The following is a 21,064-nucleotide window of genomic DNA, read 5'->3' on the forward strand; positions in this document are numbered from 1 at the left end:
TTTCTGTTATAATTATTTTATAAAAAATTTAAAAGTTGCCCTGTATAAACGGTGTCTACATAAATTGGCTTTTGTAATTCATATAAAAATGAAAATTGCGTGTTTATTGTATAAATAATTGGTGTCTATATTAATTGGTTTTTGTAATCCATCTAAAATTGAAAATCAGTGCTATCATTCCACTTGGGTCTTTTGGTAAATTTTTTCAAGTATAATATTTCTATAATAATTCTTCATATAATTGAGTGGATTATTGATCATAACCTAGTCATATTTTATAAGATTATTAATAAACTTTAGATTAATGCAATACTGGGGCAATAAATATCTCTAAATATTTTTTCAAATATATGAATTTTTATTGATTTCAGAGAGGAAGAGAGAGGAGAGATAGAAACATCAATGATGAGAGAGAATCATTGATTGGCTGCCTTCTGCATGCTCCTACTGGGGATTAAGTCGAACTGGGGCATGTACCCTGACTGGGAATCAAACCTTGACCTCTTGGTTCATAGGTCGATGCTCAACCACTGAGCCACACCAGCCAGGCAGATCTTAGCAACTTTCAAACATTGTTACCTATAGTTGCCATGGTGTACTGAAAGTTTTTAAAAATATATACATTTTATCCTCATTTATGTCCCATTATTCCATGTTATACTTCAAGAACATCTCTTATTTCACCCAGCTGGTGTGGCTCAGTAGTTGAGCGTTGACCTATGTATGAACCAGGAGGTCACGGTTAGATTCCCTGTCAGGGCACATGCTCAGGTTGTGGACTCGATCCCCAGTAGGGAGTGTGCAGGAGGCAGTAGATCAATGATTCTCTCTAATCATTGATGTTTCTAGCTCTCTCCCTCTCCCTTCCTCTCTGAAATCAATTTTTAAAAATTTAAGAAAGAGAAAAGAACATCTTTTATTTCCAGATTATTTGCAGGTTGCATTTCTATGACTTGTCCTCCACTCTACTTCTGAGCTCTTCAAAATGTCTTTATTCACTTTTCATTTGGGAGCATTTCTGATGTGAATCTTCTCTCTACTCATTAGAGTTTTCACACCATCAAAGCTGTCAGCTATTGCTTCTAGAATGGAACCTACTGAGTTTCCCCCCTTTTTTCATCTCTGTGCTGTAATGACATAGCACCCTGTTTTCTTTCTTACTTTTTGAAATCTAAGTCTATTCTTTTTTTAAAAAAATATATATTTTATTGATTTTTTACAGAGAGGAAGGGAGAGGGATAGAGAGTTAGAAACATTGATGAGAGAGAAACATCGATCAGCTGCCTCCTGCACACCCCCCACTGGGTATGTGCCTGCAACCAAGGTACATGCCCTTGACCGGAATCGAACCACTGAGTCAAACCGGTCAGGGCCTAAGTCTATTCTTATTTGATGGTGGCTATATCCTCTCAACGTGTTTCTGGGTTTCCTATACCATGGCCATGTCTAGTACAGAATGCTGAGGGCAAGTGCTGGGTGTTGGGCCAGTCTAGTGATGAAGAGGGGGTGGGCCTCATATCAGAAAAAGCCAAGGGCCCTAGCCAGCGTGGCTCAGTGGATAGAGTGTCGGCCTGTGGACTGAAGGATCACAGGCTCAATTCAGGTCAAGGGCATATGCCTGGGTTGTGGGCTCTATCCCCAATAGGGGGCGTGCAGGAGGCAGCCGATCAATGATTCTCTCTCATCATTGATGTTTCTATCTCTCTCACTCCCTCTCCCTTCCTCTCTGAAATCAATTAAAAAAAAAAAAGCCACGGGAAACAGGGTGGGGTGAATAGGGACAGGACATAGACACACTGTGTGTGAGGTACCTCACTGAGCACTTTCCCCATGGACCTCATTTAGTCCTCAGACAGCTCCTAGCAATGCGGTATCAAGACTCAACTCGTCCGCGGTGTGCCTGGCCCTCTCACTTCTGAGGACTGGATGGGATGGAGAGTGGGCCTCAGAGAGCAAGGTGGCTCTCTCGTCCACTGATAATGTTCACACCTCATTTTTGTTCACACAAAAATATTATTCTCATGACAATTTCATGGGATAGTTGAAAAGGTCATTGTCATTATCCCCAGAGAACAGGAAGCTGGGGTTTGGATAAGCTCAGTTAAGACTGGAGCCCTGGTTCTGGACTCTTGCGTTGTCTCTGACGTCGGGAGCCGAGGCAACCAGTGATGGAAACAACAGATGCAGAACCTCCCAGCAGCAGCATCATATCCTGTTGTGCAACTTTCGGGAGCCATTGGGTCAGACTGCCACCTTATAGCTGTCCCAGAGCCACGCTGGCAGTTGGAGTTGGTGCCCATGAAGGATGAGGAGGGCCAGGCTCTGGGGGCTGCTGTGGACGTCCTTCATCTTAGGTAAGGCGAGGAAGAGGAGGGGGCGGGTGAGGCCCCTGCCAGGAGCCCGGAGATCCCAGCATGAGAAAGGTTTCCCTTTTCTTTTAAATCTCCAGGAGCTATGACCGCCCACGTTAGAGCTGACCAGTAGTTATGTCAGGCTGGCTTTGGCTATGCAAATTTAGCAGAATCAGGGGTGATAATCCAGGTGGGCAGATGGAGTTTGGCTTTCATGAACCAGTGCATTTCATGTTTTTCAAAAGGAGAACTGGGAGAAGAGGGTTGTGTACTTGCCGTGTCCGATGGGGAAGGCTTGGGGTTAACTAAAAGCTCCTTCTAGCTTCTGTGTCCGGGGAACAGAGTCGCTAGGCACCCGTTCACACTTGGGCTGGGACTGCTGATTGAAACTAGTGTCAGTGGAACCCAAGGGATCTCAACCTCGGTATTATTGACACGTTGGGTAGGATGGTTCTTTGTTCATGGGACTGTTTTGTGCATTGTAGGATGTTTAGCAGTATCTCTGGCCCCTACCAAAATGTCTCCAGGCATTGCCCAATGTCCCCAGGGGGGGCAAGACTGCCCCTGGTAGAAATACAGCAATTGAAGTTCCATATCCCACTGACCTATCAACTTTAGTAAGAAAGAGCATTCTTCTCAACAGTTACAGTAGTCTCAGGGAGAATTCTAATTGGCTCAGCTCCAGTCATGTGCCCATTCCTAAACCAATCAGAGTGGCCAGGGTGATGAGATTCTTTGATTGGCTAAGCCTGTGTCGTGTTCCATCCTTGAGCATGTGGGCAGCCCCAGGAGTAAAGCCACATAGGATCGGTCCCCTGAGAGAGAGGTGCTTTGGTACCCGAGGAAGGCGCAGAGGAATACCAGCCAGTCAGATACCTATGTCTGCCATGTCCTCAAGATGGTTTCCTCGCTGTTTATTCATTAGTTTCTCGAACTGATCTCTTTTCCTGACTTAGATGAAGTTCCTCTAGCTGTTGGGAGGAGTCCATCTCTGCTAATAGAGTGTCCACACATCCACTCTTCACTCTGTTTGTCTTTCTCTATAATCTTTCCCTCCCAACATGCCCTCGTCATGCATGGTCTTAGCACGTGCCCCATGTTCTGTCTTTAATCAGGTATTTCTTCCTCTCAAAAACAATCTATAATAATAAAAGCATAATATGCTAATTAGACCGGACGTCCTTCCAGACCTCCTTCCTTCCGGACAAAGCTGCAGGTGGTGGGGGCGGGGGCCGAGGCAGAGGCAGCAGAGGCCCCCGGCTGCCCTGGCAGTGGCCTTTGCACGAATTCCGTGCATCAGGCCTCTAGTCATTCATAAAAGACCATTTGCAAGAACCATCTGCAGTCTAGCTGGTGTAGTTAAAAAACAAACAATCAAACAAAAACCACTCCCAGTGAAAGTTGCCTCTTTGCTGGAGGCCATACAGATCTTGTCTGAAAAAAATGGGTGGCTGAACAAGAAAAAAAGGTGGTTCCTCTCGTTCTTTCCGAAGAGAGGAAAACTTACAGAGCCTGCCTCTGATTCCCTGCTCACAGAACTCCAAGGTGCGCCCAAATCAGAGGAGATACAGTACACTCGGACGGAGGGCCAGAGCCTGAGTGAGAGCTGTCCCTTCAATGTGATGAAGTACTTCAGAGTCCGGAAGGCGTGGCAGAGGCTGGGAGACAGAGGGGAGCTCCAGACACTGGCAATAACAGACAGCGTCTCCGGGCAGAGCTCCAAAGTCCATGTGGACAGGTGCTCCCTAGAAGACATCCCCACTGAAGGCATACTGCATGTCCATATGACCGACCTGCGAGTGGAGGACTCGGGACTGTATCAGTGTGTGATCTACCAGCCTCCCAAAGACCCCATCCTGTTGCACCATCCCATACGCCTGGTGGTGACAAAGGGTGAGTGGCCTGGGGCTGGGAGGTGGAGCGGGAGAGCCAGGCTGGGTGGGGGCAGGGGCTGTGGTGATGGCACCTGCAGGGCTGTGGCCCAGGGTTTCCAGCAGCCTGTCTTTCTCCCAGAAGTTCCAGGTCTGTCATTTGAGGTCCCTGTGAGGCATTTGGTCCAACAGTGAGAAAGGGTTTCTATGTATAGGATTCCTCTTGGGTTGCAGAGTCTAATTTGGGGTGCTCTTATAGGAAGAGGGGTACAGTGGAAGGTGAGTGGTAGACTTGGGATAATTTCATCTCATTCTTTAGAATTCATGTAGTCGGGACCCGCTCTCCCGCTCCCAAAGGTGCATTTGATGGCCCTCCTGTGTGCGTACAAAGCAGTGCTTCTTAGACCTCCTTGTGGGCACAGATCACCGGGATCTTATTTCAAATACAGAGGATTCGACAGGTCTAGGGTGGGACCTAGATTCTGTATCTCTGATCTGCTTAGAGATGATGCTGATGCGAGGTCCATGGCTCCCATTGTGGGTAGCAAGGCTCCTGGGCTCACTTTGCACCCCCTTTCACGGACAACACTATCTCACTGAGTAGCAGTGGCCGTTCACTTACCTGTCTCCCCTATTTATCTCTGAGCAGTGTGAGGGAGGAGCCTGTGCCCGGCTCAGGTCTGTATCCCCAGCAACTAATGTAGTCTGGTTAATGCAGTGTGGGGCACACAGTAGGTCTGCAATAGATGTTGATCTGATGAATTAAGGAAGGCAGAGGAAAGAGAGACAGGTTCAAGTTCCCAGCACCTGGGGAAGCCTAAGCCTTAGGAAGACAGGTAACGTATGTGATACATTAATAAACAATGACTTGTGAAGCAATAGGCCACCGGTATAGGTGAGTGCAAGGCAGAGGGAATGGTGAGAGCTGGAGGAGTCAAGGATTATTCTTGAAGAAGGTGGGGGCATATGGATTGGTGAAGAATAGGAGGCAAGTGCATTTCCAATGACAGGAACAGAAAAGTCCTTCCTCCGTCTCTTTCATCCTCCCTTCCTTCTTTTTTTTCCGGCCTCTGACCCAGGCTGACCCTACACATTAAAAAAAAATCTTAGCAAAAGAAAACCTTGTGTCATGAATGTGAAAGTTCATTTCCCTCCTCATATCCATTTACCTTATGATCCATCCGTCCGTCCGTCCGTCCATCCATCCATCCATCCATCCATCCATCCAATGTGTCTTCTTGCAGATCCTGCCCAGGATTTGGCTCAGAGGTCCACTCTTCCTCCTGTTACCACCAAGGCCCGGGTCAAGACTCGTACCAACCCCAGTCCTGTGACCCAGCTCCTGCCCATATCGACTGCCAGCCTCGGAGTCAACCCCACACACGGGACGGATGTCCCCAATATGGAGCCCAGGTCTCTCCGCGGGGGAAGGGTGGCTGGCTTGGACCCCTAGCCCTTTGGTTCCCAGTCCTTGTCCTGAGGGCATGTGGGGAGTGAGGGACGGGGAGGTGAAGCCCAGGAGATTTGAGACTTCCATCTGGTCGGACTTCCCAGGGAGGAGGGAGGTGGGGCTGGAGGGAGGCGGAGGCCCTGGTGAGGCTGCATCTCCCCGATCACCCTCGCGTTCCTGGGCAGCCAGAGGAGGCAGGGAAATGGCATCTTCGCTGAACTCCAATGCTTATTTCTGTCTGTACATATTTTAACACAGTGATATTTCTAAACGTTTTCATTAATTTTCCCTGCGAAAACTCTTCTCTGATGTTGGTACCTATTCTTCCTCATTATAATTTCAACGAAAGTACGCTTTTGTATTAACAGGGAAACCATAACTTATGTAATCACTGGCCTGTTTTTAATGTTGAGATTTGTTTCCATTTTCTTTATAGTATTAACTCTGAGATGGACATACTTTTGTAGATGTCTTTTCTTGAAATCATTTATTGAAACAAAACTCCAGTTGAGAGAAGTGGAACATTTGTGCCGTTCTGTATGCCCAATGCTCCTCCAAAGGTGGGGAGCGGTGTGACCATAAGGCACAGCGGGCGCAGTGGCTGCAGGCGGGCCCCGGGGACTTGGTGTTTCTGAACCGGTCCTGACCACAGAGGTGCGAACTGGAATGTCCCTGTCACTGTGGGTGGTGAGCTCGGTGCTGGTAGTGCCTTTCCCTCTTGGATTGTTTCAGTGGCACCAGCCTAAGTGCCTGGCACGTAGTAGGTGCTCATTAAATCTTTAGGAGCTAAATAAACTAAGTGATCTAGTGAGAGTCAACCATTTTTAAAAAATATTTTCATTGATCTTTGAGAGAGAGAGAGAGAGAGAGAGAGAGAGAGAGAGAGAGAGGAAGGAAGAGGGAGAGAGAAAGAGAAATATGATTGTGAGAGTGGAACATTGATAGGCTGCCTCCCACAGGCCCTCAATGAGGGATTGAGCCCGCAACCTGGGCATGTGCCCTGACCTGGCATTGAACCCACAGCCTTTTGGTGCATGGGATGATGCCCAACCAACTGAGCCACCCTGGCCAGGGCCAACATTTTTATCCACAACTTTTAATTTCTAGTATATAATGAGCATGCATAACCTTTGCCCACATTCCTACTGGAGCCAGCACCTGCACCGCTTTTATCTATTCACTGGCTGGGCTGGCTGGCCCCTGCCCCATGCCCCACAAGCCACCAGCTCCCCTGGTGTCTGAACTCGACCAGGCCACTTCCACATGTCGTTTCCGGTGATTCAGGACAGTTTCACGGGCAGGGGGTGGATGAGGAGGCCGCGGGTTTGCTTCCCACTTTCTAGAGCCATTATGTCATTGGTCACCTTGCTAGTTTGTACATTCGGTTTTTAGTTTTGTGTAGGCAAATGCCAATTCTAAAATGACGGCTTTGTTTTATTCCTTACTTGTGCCTGAGTCTATTTCCTGGTGACTTTTCAGTTACTTAAAAATGTCAAATTTAAATTTTAAATTCTTAGGTAACCTTAGATCTGCCTCTGGATGTCAGTGTTTCCTGCTACCTTTCCTCCTGTGGCTCCGTGGCTTGTCACGCAGGCTCTGGTGCTGTGATCTATTCCCACGTCTACTGAGTGTAGACGGGCCACGTTCCTCACTCAGTTCTATCCCTTTCTTGTGCCGTCTAATGACATTTACCCAGGACATTTAGAATCAGTTTTGCTAAAAATCTCTACAAATTCATGATGGGATTTTGATAAGAATTGGATTCTTCTCGGCTGATAGAGGAGGAAACTGAGGCCAAAGAGGTGAGGGACGTTTTGCGGAAGTAGGTCCTGATTCTGGGAACAGAAACTGGGCTTCCGGGCTCTGGGGCCGCTCTCTCTGGTCATCCCAGCGGAGGAAGAGGAGCTTGCTCAACCTGCCTTTCCCCTCGTTGCTTCTCCTGACCCCGTGTTCTCTACTAAACCTACGTCAGCAGGTTTAGGCCATGGGACAAACTAAAAGCACAGAGGCAGCCAGTGTGGGCAAAGGCGCTGGGAGACCCCACGCTGATAAAACAGCGTGTGAAGAACCTTTGTGGAGTAAAGCTCAAGTGGGAGGGGTGTCATGGCCAGCAGCCGCGTTAAATCTCCTTCTTCCCCAGGATCTCCGTGATCAGCACCGTCACGATCGTGGTGTGCGGAATCCTCAGTAAGAGCCTGGTCTTCACTTTCCTGTTGATCGCCACACAGAGGTCATTTGGCCGCTAAGTGCATGACCCCCGGAGAATGCCCTGCGACCTCCATCCACGTCCATCTGGTAGTTGTGCCAGAAGAAGCATGTGAAAGCGGAGGCCAGGGGTGGGTGGGGAGGGCAAGGACTGAGTTGAATCTGTGACACAGGTTATTTCTAAGGCTCAGGACCCACCTTGCTGGGCCTGCTGACTCCCCTCATGTCACTAACAACCGTGGGTGTGTGCTCTGCCCCATCAGAGGAGAAGATACAGCCCCTGACATGCCCTGGGCCTCCATTCCCCCAGCGGCCCGGGGTTTGCATTAAATAAAGATGGAGTCCAATGCTTTTTTTTTTTTATTTTAATGTATTTTAATAGCAAACTTACCGGAATAGCACAGAAGACAGACAACATTAAAAACATGTACTTGCACCTTGGCTGTTTTGGCTCAGTGGATAGAGAGTTGGCCTGTGGACTGAAGGTCCCAGGTTCGATTCCTGTCAAGGGCATGTACCTTGGTTGGAGGCACATCCCCAGTGGGGTGTGTGCAGGGGGGAGCTAATCGATGTCTCTATCTCATCGATGTTTCTAACTCTCTATCCCTCTCCCTTCCTCTCTGTAAAAAATCAATAAAAATATATTTTAAAAAAACAAACAAAACATGTACTTTCATGTAGGACAACTAAGTTCGAAAAGTATAGTGAATGGATGGAATCTACTATTTGATAAAAATGCTACAAACACCATTTCGTTGTCATCAATAAGGAATTGACTTGTTTAAAAAAAAATCCGCCGAAACCGGTTTGGCTCAGTGGATAGAGCGTCGGCCTGTGGACTGAAAGGTCCCAGGTTCGATTCCGGTCAAGGGCATGTACCTGGGTTGCGGGCACATCCCCAGTAGGAGATGTGCAGGAGGCAGCTGATCGATGTTTCTCTCTCATCGATGTTTCTAACTCTCTATCTCTCTCCCTTCCTCTCTGTAAAAAATCAATAAAATATATTTAAAAAAAAATCCAATTGCTGACATTGCCTAGAAAAATTTAACAGGTTTATTTATATTGTTATAAAGGTGAACTGCTGAAACTTGTTCACGGAAACATTTGACTCACCACTGTCAGCAGCCTCAGGGTACTGCAGCATCCCTTACTGATTTCCCCAAGTCCCACCACACTTTTGTCAAACACGGCTCATTGACTCGTTGTCAGTGAGCCACCTGTCTCCTGCTGGACATTGGCTGGCACAACAGTGCTATGTGGTTCATTACACAGGCCTTGGAAGTAAGCAACACCCAGGGTGAACCCCAGCTCCACAAAGTCCTTGAAGTATGTCTGACCTTGAAAGACTTCGTGCATCTCTCTGGGCCTCACCCTTGAGACACTCCTCATTGCCTCGTGGACCAAATAACCAACGCCAGTCGTGCTTCTTGCTGCCAACAGCTCGATGCAAGCCCGGCTGTCTTGAACAGCAAAGGAATTGAGACAGAGGCCAGTGGCTCACAGACTCAATGAGAAGGCTGGAGGACCAGGCTTAGAAAACAGCAGAAGCCAAGAGAGAGTGGGCAAGAGGCCACAGCTGAGGTTAGAGCATGAGGTCGTCCAGTGGTGAGCTCGCCATTGATGCTACAGCCCCGCCCCTGTACACTTGAAGCCGCTCGAACCTGCCACCATGCTGCTCATGGGCTTTGTATGTGCACTCATGTCCAACTGGCCCCACATCTTTCATCACAGGATCATGCGTTTGGCCAAGCTCAGGTCAAGTCCCAAGCCTGTGCCATAGGCGCCAAGGAGTGGAAGGGGCAGGGGGAGCTTCGCGTCCTAGTGAGACCCACACATTGGGGAATATCCCCCCAAAAGAAAAGGCACTGGGGGCTGGAGACTCAAAAGATGACAGATATTCCCCACACAGTCTCCCGAAGCTGGTAGGATTAAATGAGACCACCTGAATAAAGCACCTGGCACACGAGGGCCTTCAGTCCATGGCCATTAGTCACTCGCAGCACTGTTACAACTGTGGTCTCCATGCCCCGTGTCTAGACTGGGGCTCCCGGAAGCGCTCACCTCAGACGCAGGTTGAGGACCCTGGGAAGTCTTGGGGCCCCTCTGACCTCATGCAGAGCTTTTCCAGGCACCAACCATGGGGACCACTTGCCTCACAATCACCTGTGCTGCTTGTTAAAAGGCAGGTCCTGGGCCCTCTCTAGACTTCCTAAACTGGAGTCTCCGGGGGTGGAGCCCGCGCCTGCGTGTGTTTGCCAGCCTTCCCACACGATTCAGCCACATGCTCATACTTGAGAAGCGTGGTGGGGAGTGAGGTTAAACGAGGCATGCCATCAGGAAGGTCTGAACCAGACCCTGCAGGGCAAGCCGAATGTGAATGTAGCAGCGGGGTTCGGGGCTGCTCGGGGAGGATGTCTCGGTGCCCTGAGGAAGTGAGTGGAGCAGAGGTGGGACGTCCGGTGGGTGGGTCAGAGCTTGCTGTGGTGGAGAATGGGGAGTGCTGCCCCACAGGCTATGGCATAATGGGAGCGGGAAGGAAGATGTCACAAGCCCAGTGATCGCTCTTCTCCTTCTGCAGTTCCTGAGCGGGTCCCTCTCATTGCATTTCCCTCAGGGTTTCTCAACTGCAAAGGAACAGGTAATCCTCTCAGAGAAGGTGGAAGACACCACATGGGGCAACATCCTCCAGCAAGTGCTAGAGCCCTGGGATGGCCAGTGCCTGATGGATAGAATGGACAGGACGGGGCTCTGGGGGCGGCCACAGCTGCTGCTGCTGCTGCTGCTGCTCTGGGTCTCAGGTGAGGAGAGGAAGGGAGAGGGACGTAGATGGCCAAGGGAGGTACCTCCTAAGAGGGGTTTTCTCTCCCTTCTTTAGGGGGACTGGTCTGGGATCCAGGTATGTGTTGGAGACAGGAATGGGGAGAGAAGGAAATGAAGGCAGACTGTGCTGCCCGGCCCCGACCCAGCGGGGCTGGGTGACCAGTGGATGCTGGAGGTTCCTCCAGTGCACCTCCAGGTGAGAAAATGATGTGAAGTCACCAAACAGCCGCTCCTCGCCGTGCGGACACCCTGGGAGATGGAAAGCAGTGCAAGGCACAGTCCCTCCTTAGAGGAACATCCGGGGGCCGAGGCAGACGAGCAAAGAGGCTCCGGAAGCAGACAGAGCTGGTTCCAATCCTGTTTCTGCCACCTTGTACAGATGTGACCGTTAGAAGTCCTCTGCCTCCTCTGAGCCTCAGTTCCTCATTTGTAAACAGCGCCCACTTCGGAGGGTTGTCCGAGGAGCCACACAGCCGACGGATGTGAAACACTTGGCTCAGTGTTTAGGGCTTAGTAAGTGCTTAACGAAGCTCAGGCGGCTGCCCAGGACCATGACGCTGGAGACGGAGCAGGGGTAGGGTGGTCAGTGGGCTGAGGGTTGCGGGGAGACTGAGGGTAGTGGCAGCTGGAACTGCTCAGTAGGCGCCTCTCTGGGACCTAATGGGATGGATATGGGCAGAGAGGAGTGGGGACCCCGTCTGGCTTGGGGACCCCAGGGGGTAATGCAAGGCACTGTGTCCCTGAAAGCAAGGTGCATGCCTGGGAACCACAAGTAGGAAAGAACATGGGTGGCAAAACTGGTTCAGTTCTCTTTCTAATTGAAAAATAAAAAGCTTTTTACTATGGAAATATTTCAATTTATAAAGTACAGTATAGAAAAAATAGTCACCATAAACTCATCTACTAGATTCAAACACTGAACCAGGATCGGTATTTTGCCCTCTTGGCTCCATATGTGTGTATATTGCTAAAGACGCCACGCCATCTCACAGAGTGCACGGAAATCCCCAATGACTCCCAAGGACTTGGGGGAGCTACCAGGACTCCCGCCTGGGCCCTGGACACTGCTGTGTGCTCTGTGGCTGTGGGGACGGTGGGAGGAAGGCTGCTCAATGAAGCTCTTCGCCCTCTCATTCTAGGACTCCGAGGCGAAGACGAGGAGCAAATGTGCCTGCTGGAAGGCAGCAACCTGACCATTTCCTGTTTGTACACCAGGCAGTACGCCTCCAGCCTGAAGGCCTGGCAGCGGGTGAGGAGCCGCGGGTCCCCAGAGACACTGGTGCGCACAGATACCAGGAACGCGGACCTGAACATGGCCCAGGCCGGTAGATACCTGCTGGAGGACGACCCCACCGAGGTCATGTTCAGAGTCACCGTGCGGGAGCTCCAGAGGCAGGACGTGGGGCTCTATCAGTGTGTGATTGACCTCTCACCCCAGACCCCCGTTGTCCTGCCTCCTCGGATTCGGCTGGTACCATGCGAAGGTGAGCAGCCCAGACAGGGAAGGTTGTGGAGGCTGCGCTCCTGAGCTGCAGGCTGGCATGTCTGCCTCTGGGGGGCTTTGGAGAGAGAGCGCAGAGTCATGGAAAGGCCTCCATCCGAAATCAGAGCACATGGGTCTTCTTGTCTCGCGCTTTGTGACTTTGAGAGCCATAGCTCCTCTCTGGACCCCAGTTTTCTCACCGGTTAAGGCAAGAAAGTTAGACTAGGTGATGTCAGAATTTGTCTCACTCTGTGCAGAGTGCCGCTAGGAGGACCGGGTACTGAACACTGGCTGCATGGCCAAGGGTATGGCTGTCTCCACTGTACACGGGAGGAAGGCTCAGGGAGGGTACGGGACTCACTGTGTCTCTCAGCCGTTACATGGAGCAGCTGGGATCCGACAGAGACCCATCGGATCCGATGGTCCTTGGTGGATCCTGGAAGGGGCCCAGTGTGGCCAGCGAAACTGTTCCCTTTCTCAAGGGATTTACTTAGTAGCAAACAAGGAATAGGTTTTAGACAGCAAGACGAAGGGCGTCTCAGGTCCTTGAATTGCTTCTCATGGGTGGAGGCCTGCTAGTTCTCCCCCTCTCTTCTCAGAAAGCCGGTCTACCCACCTGACCCAATACTTCTGCCCCGAGCTCCCCAATAAACCTTCTCCCTTTGAACCAGAGAGTTGGAGAGGCCTCCACCACACAGGACCCTGCTCTCTACTTTCTGCAAATCCCAATATGTAAATACTAGAGGCCCAGTGCACGGATTCATGCACATTGAAAGGAAATTAATTAGAAGGTGTCTGGTGGAAAAGGACTGGGGGAGATGGGCACAACATGCCCTGGAACCAACCTCCCGCCATCCCTCCCCTGGCCGACCACAATGGGGTGAAGCTGGGACTCAAAGGAGCTGGAAGGGTGTCTGCAGAGTGAGCAAGGTCCCTCAGCCTGGCCTGCAGGGATCAGGCTGAAACCAGCAGTCGGACATCCCCGAGGGGTCCCGGAGTGTGAGAGGGCACTCTGCAAATTGCTGTTACTTGGCAGCTCCTGCATTGAACGTCGGCCCCCTGGTGGTTGGTGTGTGTCATACGTACTGGCCAGTCCACTGGTGTCTTAGCCTTTTATATATATAGATTAGGCCAGGGTGGAGCTAGAGTCAAACTTCACAGTAATGTCTGGAAATAAAGAGTTGACCAAGCAAAAGGAAGGTGCTATAGGCAGGAGTGGAAGGAAGCTACTGAGCCCACATAATAGGAAAACATGCCCCAGGCCTTTAGGAACACCCAGGGATGCCCAGGAATGAAGAGACTGGTTACAAGTGATCTATGCAGTCGGTGAAGCAGTTCCACTGCCCTCTCTACACTGGAGCAATTTAGTAATTTGGTCTCAGTACCCGTACACGTGGAAGTGCTGAAACGCTTGCTGGTTGCAAAGGTAAGTGGTGCCGTCACAGGATAATAAAAGGTGCACGGGCCTGGTTTCCACTCCTCCTCAACCCAGAACCTACTCAGTGACCTTGAGAATGTCCCTCGTCCTCCTCCAGGCTTCCTCCATGATGATGTTCAAAGGCTCCAATTCTCCGGGGTTCTCTATGTTTAAGTTCAGAGAAATAGGCTTTATTTACACCTTTGGCAAAGTTTGCCCACTCCAGGAGGCAGCTTGGGCCCACCAGGTCTGACTCCATCAGTTACGAGCTGCCTGGTTCTTTAACGCAAACCTTAATAAAGACAATAAGGGAAATTATTGGGAATGACTGAACCCGTCTTATTGAATGAGAATGATATCAAGTTTAATACAGGATAAATGTGAATGTAATTATTTTCATCAAACCACAAATAGCGGGCAGTGGAATTTTCACAGCAGCTTCCTCTTTCTCTCTGCAGCAACTGGAGAAAACTTTGGCTGCTGTAGCTAAGGAAACAGAGTCTAGCACAGCTTGTTTCTGCCTGAAGGACTTACAGGTCTCCCAGGGGAAACAAGAGCGCAATCCTCTGTAAGGACACCTGTGGTAACATGAGGTGGCCTGGGAGGGGTGGCAGCCAGGCATCATTTACAGTCAGGTTAAAACAAATGAATGGAGACTTCTTCCTGGAATGGTGTTAGGCCTGCCCCGATAAATGGACTTACCCTCAGTGAACTGTGGGGAATCGTCGGCGTGTTCCTCCACTTTTCCAGGCAGGAGAGGGCATGGCAGCAGATGCCCACAGAGAGAAACTTACATAATGTCATGCTGTTCAGAGGTGATGGATGTTGTCCACCCAACCCTGCCTTAGGAAGAGAGGCCTGAAGTGGGAACTTAGGGAGAGAAGGGGGCATGGGAGAAGGGTCAGAAGTGAGAGCAGGGCTTGTGGCCTGGTGAGCAGGCCACTTGACTGTGAAGGGCTGGGTGGACCACATGGAGGCCTGTCTCCTGCTCCAGGCAGGCTATGGAGTCCTGAGCCCCTGCAGGCAGAAGGACCTTCACTTCTATTTCTCTTCTGAAGCCCTCACACAAGCCTTGAATGTGACTGCCTCAAGGCAGCACAAGGCCCATCAACCAGCCACAGAGGAAAGGAGCTGGGGGTGGGGAGCTATGATAACAAAGGTGTTTCTACCCCTGATGACAGAGCATCACCTAGAAAACGTGGCCCAGGGGCCAATGGGTTTGAGCAAACTTCCTTGGACTTAGAGGAAGGGGATGGACAGAAATCCTCTGCACAGAGCTGCTGGGCCATGGGCCCGGAGGGGTGTAGAGAGCACTACCTGGAGGAGGAGAAGCTGTGGAGGTAGCAGAGGAGTAACACCTGCAGAAGGGGGGTGGTCGCCACCAGGAGCAGGTGGGGACATGCACTCACCGAGTGTCAGCGACACATGGAGACAGTGGGGCTGAGTGGAGAGGAGATGGTGAGGCTAAAGCAGGGCCGGTGGTGGATTCAGACTGCAAGAGCCTTGGGCGCCTGCAGCCTGTGCACTTTGTTCTGTAGGCAAGGGGAGCACGAAGGGCTTTCCCTGGCGCCTTGAGAGGGAGAGTGAGGGCTCAGTGCAGAGTGATTGATGCAGGAGCTGTGGGCAGGAGCTATGCAGAAGGGAGATATTAGGGGCAGGAGACCAGGTAGATCCCTTTAGGGTAGTGGTTCTCAACCTTCTGGCCCTTTATTCATTTATTTTTGGTTATTTATTTATTTATTTAAATTAATTCTTTATTGTTCAGATTATTACAGTTCTTCTTTTTAGCCCCATAGCTCCCCTTCACCCGGTTCCCACCCCCCTCCGCCCTCACCCCACCCACTGTCCTCATCCATAGGTGCACGATTTTTGTCCATTCCCTTCCCGCACCCCCCACATCCCTTCCCCCCACCCCCCGAGAATAGTCAGTCCACTCCCTTTCTATGCCCCTGATTCCATTATATTCACCAGTTTATTCTGATTATCAGATTATTTATTCACTTGATTTTTAAGAGTCTCATGCTCTACCGACTGAGCTAGCTGGGCGCCCAATTCACTTGATTTTTAGATTCACTTGTTGATAGATGTGTATTTGTTGTTCACAATTTGTATCTTTACCTTTTTCTTCTTCTTCCTCTTCTTAAAGGAAACCTTTCAGCATTTCATATAATACTGGTTTGGTGGTGATGAACTCCTTTAGCTTTTTCTTATCTGTGATGCTCTTTATCTGACCTTCAATTCTGAATGATAGCTTTGTTGGGTAAAGTAATCTTGGTTGTAGGTTCTTGTCATTCATCACTTTGAATATTTCTTGCCACTCCCTTTTGGCCTGCATAGTTTCTGTTGAGAAATCAGCTGACAGTCGTATGGGTACTCCCTTGTAGGTAACTGACTGTTTTTCTCTTGCTGCTTTTAAGATTCTCCCTTTGTCTTTTGCTCTTGGCATTTTAATTATGATGTGTCTTGGTGTGGTCCTCTTTGGATTCCTTTTGTTTGGGGTTCTCTGCGCTTTCTGGACTTGTAAGTCTATTTCTTTCACCAGGTAGGGGAAGTTTTCTGTCATTATTTCTTCAAATAGGTTTTCAATATCTTGCCCTCTCTCTTCTTCTGGCACCCCTATAATTCTGATGTTGGTACGCTTGAAGTTGTCCCAGAGGCTCCTTACACTATCTTCATATTTTTGGATTCTTTTTTCTTTTTGCTTCTTCGGTTGGGTATTTTTTGTTTCTTTGTATTTCAAGTCTTTGACTTGATTCTTGGGATCCTCTTGTCTGCTGTTGGATCTCTGCATATTATTCTTGTCTGTGAAGCTTCTTATTTCCCCTTCAATTTTGAATGATAGCCTGGCTGGATAGAGTATTCTTGGATTCAGTCCTTTGCTTTGCATCACTTTGTAAATTTCCGTCCATTCTTTTCTGGCCTGATGTGTTTCTATTGAGAAATCATTTGATAATCTAATGGAAGATCCCTTGTATGTAATTTCCGTCTCTCTCTTGCAGCCTGTAAGATTCTCTCTTTGTCCTGAACATTTGCCATGGTAATTATGATGTGTCTTGGTATGGGTCTTTTCGGGTTCACCTTGTTTGGGACTCTCTGTGCTTGTGTGACTTTTTTCTTCCCCACCACAGGGAAGTTTTCTGATATTATTTCTTCGAATAGGTTTTCTAGTCCTTGTTCCTCTTTCTGTTGTTCTGGCACCCTTATTATTCGTATGTTGTTTTGTTTCATGTTGTCCCAAAGCTCCCTTAGGCTCTCCTCCTGTCTTGTAATTTTTTTCTCCAAGTGCAGTACAGTTTGGGTGTGTTTTGCTTCCTTGTCTTCTAATTCACTAATTCGGTCCTCCGCTTCTCCTAGTCTACTGTTGATACTTTCAATGGTGTTTTTTATTGCAGCCATAACACTCTTCATTTCTTCTTGGGTCTTAAGTTGTTGATTTTTTCATCTGTTTCTTCTTGCTTCTTGCATAAGTAGTTGATTTTTTCATCTGTTTCTTCTTGCTTCTTGTATATGTTATTGATTTTTTCCTCCATCCGGTTTATGCACTCTAGGACCCTTATTCTGAATTCTTTTTCTGTCATGCTGCATGCCTCGGTTTCACTTAGCTGCTTTTCTGGCGAGTCCTCCTTTTCTTTCCTTTGGGGGTTTCTGTGTCTACCCATGTTTGATCTCACTGACATATCTAGACATTGAGTCATTCAGTGGCTGCTCCCTGGGTGGCAGTGACTCCTTGGGCTGTGGTTGCTCCTTGGGTGGTTGCGGTAGCAGCTGCTCCTCAGTTGGCAGCAGCTCCTCTAGTGGGTGCTGTTCACAGCTTTGGTGGCTCTTCTGGCTGGTGGGTGGAGGCTTCACGTACAGCTGCTGATCCTCAGAGGGTGTGGTGATCAGGAGGCTGCTGTTGCTTGGATCTGCTTTCCAAGGGAGCTCTGCCCTTCCCGACTGTAAACTGTCTCACCAGCTGAGTAATTTCACCAATTTGGGGTGGGTGTTATTAGTTTCAGCTGCTTACTCCATCTGCTCCGGGACAAGACCTGGGATGCGTCTGCCTATATCGCCGCCATCTTGTCAAATCCCTCTGCATAGTATTCTTTATTTCAGTCAGTGTATGCTTAATTTCTAGTTGGTCTTTTTTCATATCCTCCAGGGTCTCACTAAATTTATTGGCGGTTTCCATAAAATTCTTGAAAAACCGTATAAACGTGGCCTTGAACTCTATATCCAGTCGTTTGCTTTCCTCCATTTCTGTCATTTGTGACCTGTTTCTTTGTCTCCGCATTTTTTATGCTTCCCTGTGTTGGTAGAGTGGCTTTGTGTGCTAGGTGTCCTGTAGGGCCCAGTGGCTCAGCCTCCCCAGTTACCTGAGGTGGACACTCTTGGTGCACCCCCTTGTGGGCTTTGTGCACAGTCTTGTTGTAGTTATGCCTTGATTGTTGTAGGTATCACTGGGAGGAATTGACCTCCAGGCCAATTGGCTGTGAGAATCAGCTGTGTCTGCAGTGGGAGAACTTCTGTGCTGAAGACACCCTTCTGGGGCAAGACTTGCTTCAGTGGGGCTTTGGTGCTCACTGAGTCTGCCCCCTGAGTGTGTCCTTTATGGATCTGAGGAGTTGTAATCTGGATGGTCCCACTCTGACCACTGGGTACACTGGCTCTTGGATCTAAGGAGGTGCTAATTTAGTCTCTGCCTGAGGTTACCCAGCAGGAGCTACGAAAAGATCTGCAGATTCCCCTTCCTTTTTTGGAGTTTGGAGGTGCCCAGATGAGGCCCAGCTGTGAAGCAATGCAAGCTGCTGTGGGGCCTTGGGCCTTCTCTTGGAAGTTCTGGGTCTGTCTCACCCAGCTGTAATTTGTTAGGTAATTTTCAGGTTGCAAAGGGCCAGGGCATTCATATGCAAAAGCCTCTGCCGCAGCCTGGGTGGGGTGGGGACTCAAGGAATCAACAGGGCGGAGCAAGCAGCTATGGAAGATCCTCAGCCCTGCCCTAAGGGGCCGTGCGTCTCACTGTCCCGGTAATTTAATTGGTGCAAGCACCTCTGAGAGAAAGCTGCCCTCGAGTTCCGAGTTCTGCCTGCTGCCAGACAGTCCAGTTTCTCCCCATATGAGTCCTGGGTCCCCAGAGACTCTCCCGGAACTGGAGTTCAGAGCAGTCGGGAGCTTGTGACTCCCTCCCGATTCAAAAAGACAGCCGCGTCCTCAGGTACCAGCCCCTTTCCGCGGGCGCTCGAGCCTCCGTACCTTTGCACTTTACTTCCGCAGCTCCTGACTCTCAGTGTGCTTTTCCCTTTCCTTCTAGTTGTAGAATTTCCACTCAGCCAGCAATTTCCACTACTTCCTATAGTTCTGGATGATGTCCGTTTTGTCTTTTTGTTGTATTTGTGAAGTTGTTGTAGGAGGCAGCAAGTTAGGTGTTTATCTATGCCGCCATCTTGGTTTCTCCATAAAATTATTTTCGTTGCTACTTCATAACTGTAATGTTGCAACTGTTATGAATCATAATGTAAATATCTGATATGCAAGATGGTCTTAGGCGACCCCTGTGAAAGGGTCGTTCAACCACCAAAGGAGTTGCGACCCACAGGTTGAGAACCACTGCTTAAGGGTGAGAGCCAGCGCAGAGGATTATGGGAAAGGTAAGACCCAGCCTCAAAGTCCATGCTTGGCTGCTGTGGTGGCCAGGAGGCAGGGAGCAGGCTGAGCTTCGGAGCAGATCATCCGGCAGACACCCACCCTCTCAGACTTAAGAGGGTCAAACTTAGGACTCCAACGCTGTGCTTGACCTTCCAGGACTGCCGCCTGCCCTGGCCCTTTCCGAGCTGCAGGTGATGGCTATTGTTCTGACTTGCGGATTCGTCCTGAACAAGGGCCTGGTGTTCTCAGTCTTGTTTGTCCTTCTCTGGAAAGCCAGGGCCTCAGGTGAGTGGGGGCCGAGGCCTGGCTTGGGGTGGAAATGAATGAGGGGACCCAGATGGTAGCTGCAGACAAGAGCTCAGAGGTTCCCCAGAGCTTGCCCCCTGAGTTTGCCCACTTCTTTGCCCAGGAGGCAGGCCCAGCCCTGGAAACCCTGTGAATGGCGCTGGGCTGGGCTCACCAGGACAGGAAGACCTGGGGGTGGGAGCGGCCAGCATGGTTTTGGCTGTTTGGCAATCAGTCTTTTCTTCAGAGGAGGGAGGGAGGCTGAAGCCAGGACTGGCATGGATGGATCACGTGCAAATGCTGTCTATTTCTCTCACTCCTCAGGCGAGCCAAACCCAGGGGAGCAGCAAAGTCACCCTTCCAGGAGCTGAGGGGCATGCCTTCCTCCCCTAGCAAACATCACATCTGCTCTCTGTCCCCAAAGGAACAAACAAATAAACTGATCTCTCAGGGAAGTAAAAGGCTTCAGAAACTTCTTTTGTGAGGTCTCTGCCCAGCCCCTTTCTTATTGAGAGAAACGTACTGAGCGGAAAGTGTGGGTAGCTGGGAGGAAAGAGACCCACTGAACTAATCAGAGGCCAAGAAAATGGCAGACTATCTTTTATAAAAAAATAAAAGCATAATATGCTAATTAGACCGGACAGCCTTACAACCTTCTGGACGTCATTCCAGACATCCTTCTGGACGAAGCCATGGCGGCAGGGGCAGAGGCAGAGGCAGTTAGGGGTGATCAGGCAGGCAGGCAAGTGGTTAGGTTCAATCAGACAGGCAGGCAGAGTGGTTAGGGGTGATCAGGCAGGCAGACAGGCAGGCAAGCGGTTAGGAGTCAGCAGTCCCGGATTGTGAGAGAGATGTCCCGGATGGCGAGAGGGTGCAGGCCAGGCTGAACGACCTCCTCCCCCCACCCCCCATGTATGAATTTCGTGCATCGAGTCTCTAGTCTTTTATAAAAAGTAAGTACAACAACTGGGACTCAAAGTATCATCCAAATGAACCTGTGCCTGTTCCCTTGCTGCTGTTCAGACCCGCTCTGCTGGGGCATCTCTGGCCCTCCGGTGAAGCCATGGCAAGACCCATCACTCTCATGGTCATTTTAAAAACATATTATTGTTAAATTAAATTTATTGTGGTGACATTGGTTAATAAAATTATATAGGTTTCATTTTCTGGGTCATTTTAAAAAAATAGACTATTTTTAGAGCAGTTTTAGGTTCCCAGCAAAATTAAAGACACAGTATAGTTCCCATATAGCCCTGTCCCCACACGTGCACAGCCTACCTGCTATCAGCATCCTAGTCCACGCACACAGTCACCCATGGACGCAAGTCACCATTCATCTGGTTTTATGGAATTTATTTTTTTCCACCTCCATCCCCTAGCTGAACTTCCTACCCGTTGCCCATAGGTATCCTCTTAATATAGTTAATGCATATGTCCTTTCACTCTACTTTCCATACATGTATTTACATTTGTGCGGGTCCTTGAAAACACATAGAAGTGATTCATGTGCTTTATTTTATACACATTTCCCTCTGAGCTTCTGGGAATGACTCTCAA

At 49.5% G+C, this 21,064-nt stretch overlaps 2 protein-coding genes across 3 annotated transcripts; both read left to right on the forward strand.

The window, feature by feature from the left end:
• The first annotated feature begins 2,239 nt into the window (after positions 1–2,239).
• TREM1 (triggering receptor expressed on myeloid cells 1) lies at positions 2,240–8,663 on the forward strand. 2 transcript variants are annotated; one of them, XM_059701744.1, is made up of 4 exons: positions 2,240–2,354; positions 3,888–4,244; positions 5,467–5,635; positions 8,260–8,663. In XM_059701744.1, exons 1-4 carry the CDS (start codon positions 2,306–2,308, stop codon positions 8,441–8,443), a joined length of 759 nt encoding a protein of 252 aa, XP_059557727.1. In that variant the 5' UTR covers positions 2,240–2,305; the 3' UTR covers positions 8,444–8,663. The 2 variants fall into 2 exon arrangements, with proteins under 2 accessions (XP_059557727.1, XP_059557728.1); XM_059701745.1 differs by having other exon boundaries at positions 7,813–8,313.
• Positions 8,664–10,510: 1,847 nt separating this feature from the next.
• LOC132237345 (triggering receptor expressed on myeloid cells 3-like) lies at positions 10,511–20,027 on the forward strand. The gene is made up of 4 exons (XM_059701749.1): positions 10,511–10,675; positions 11,837–12,181; positions 19,379–19,507; positions 19,832–20,027. The coding sequence occupies exons 1-4, from the start codon at positions 10,600–10,602 to the stop codon at positions 19,876–19,878; spliced, it is 597 nt and encodes a 198-aa protein (XP_059557732.1). The 5' UTR covers positions 10,511–10,599; the 3' UTR covers positions 19,879–20,027.
• Positions 20,028–21,064: the final 1,037 nt, after the last annotated feature.

Source organism: Myotis daubentonii, chromosome 6, assembly GCF_963259705.1.
Source record: "Myotis daubentonii chromosome 6, mMyoDau2.1, whole genome shotgun sequence".
In the NCBI taxonomy this organism is placed as follows: domain Eukaryota; kingdom Metazoa; phylum Chordata; class Mammalia; order Chiroptera; family Vespertilionidae; genus Myotis; species Myotis daubentonii.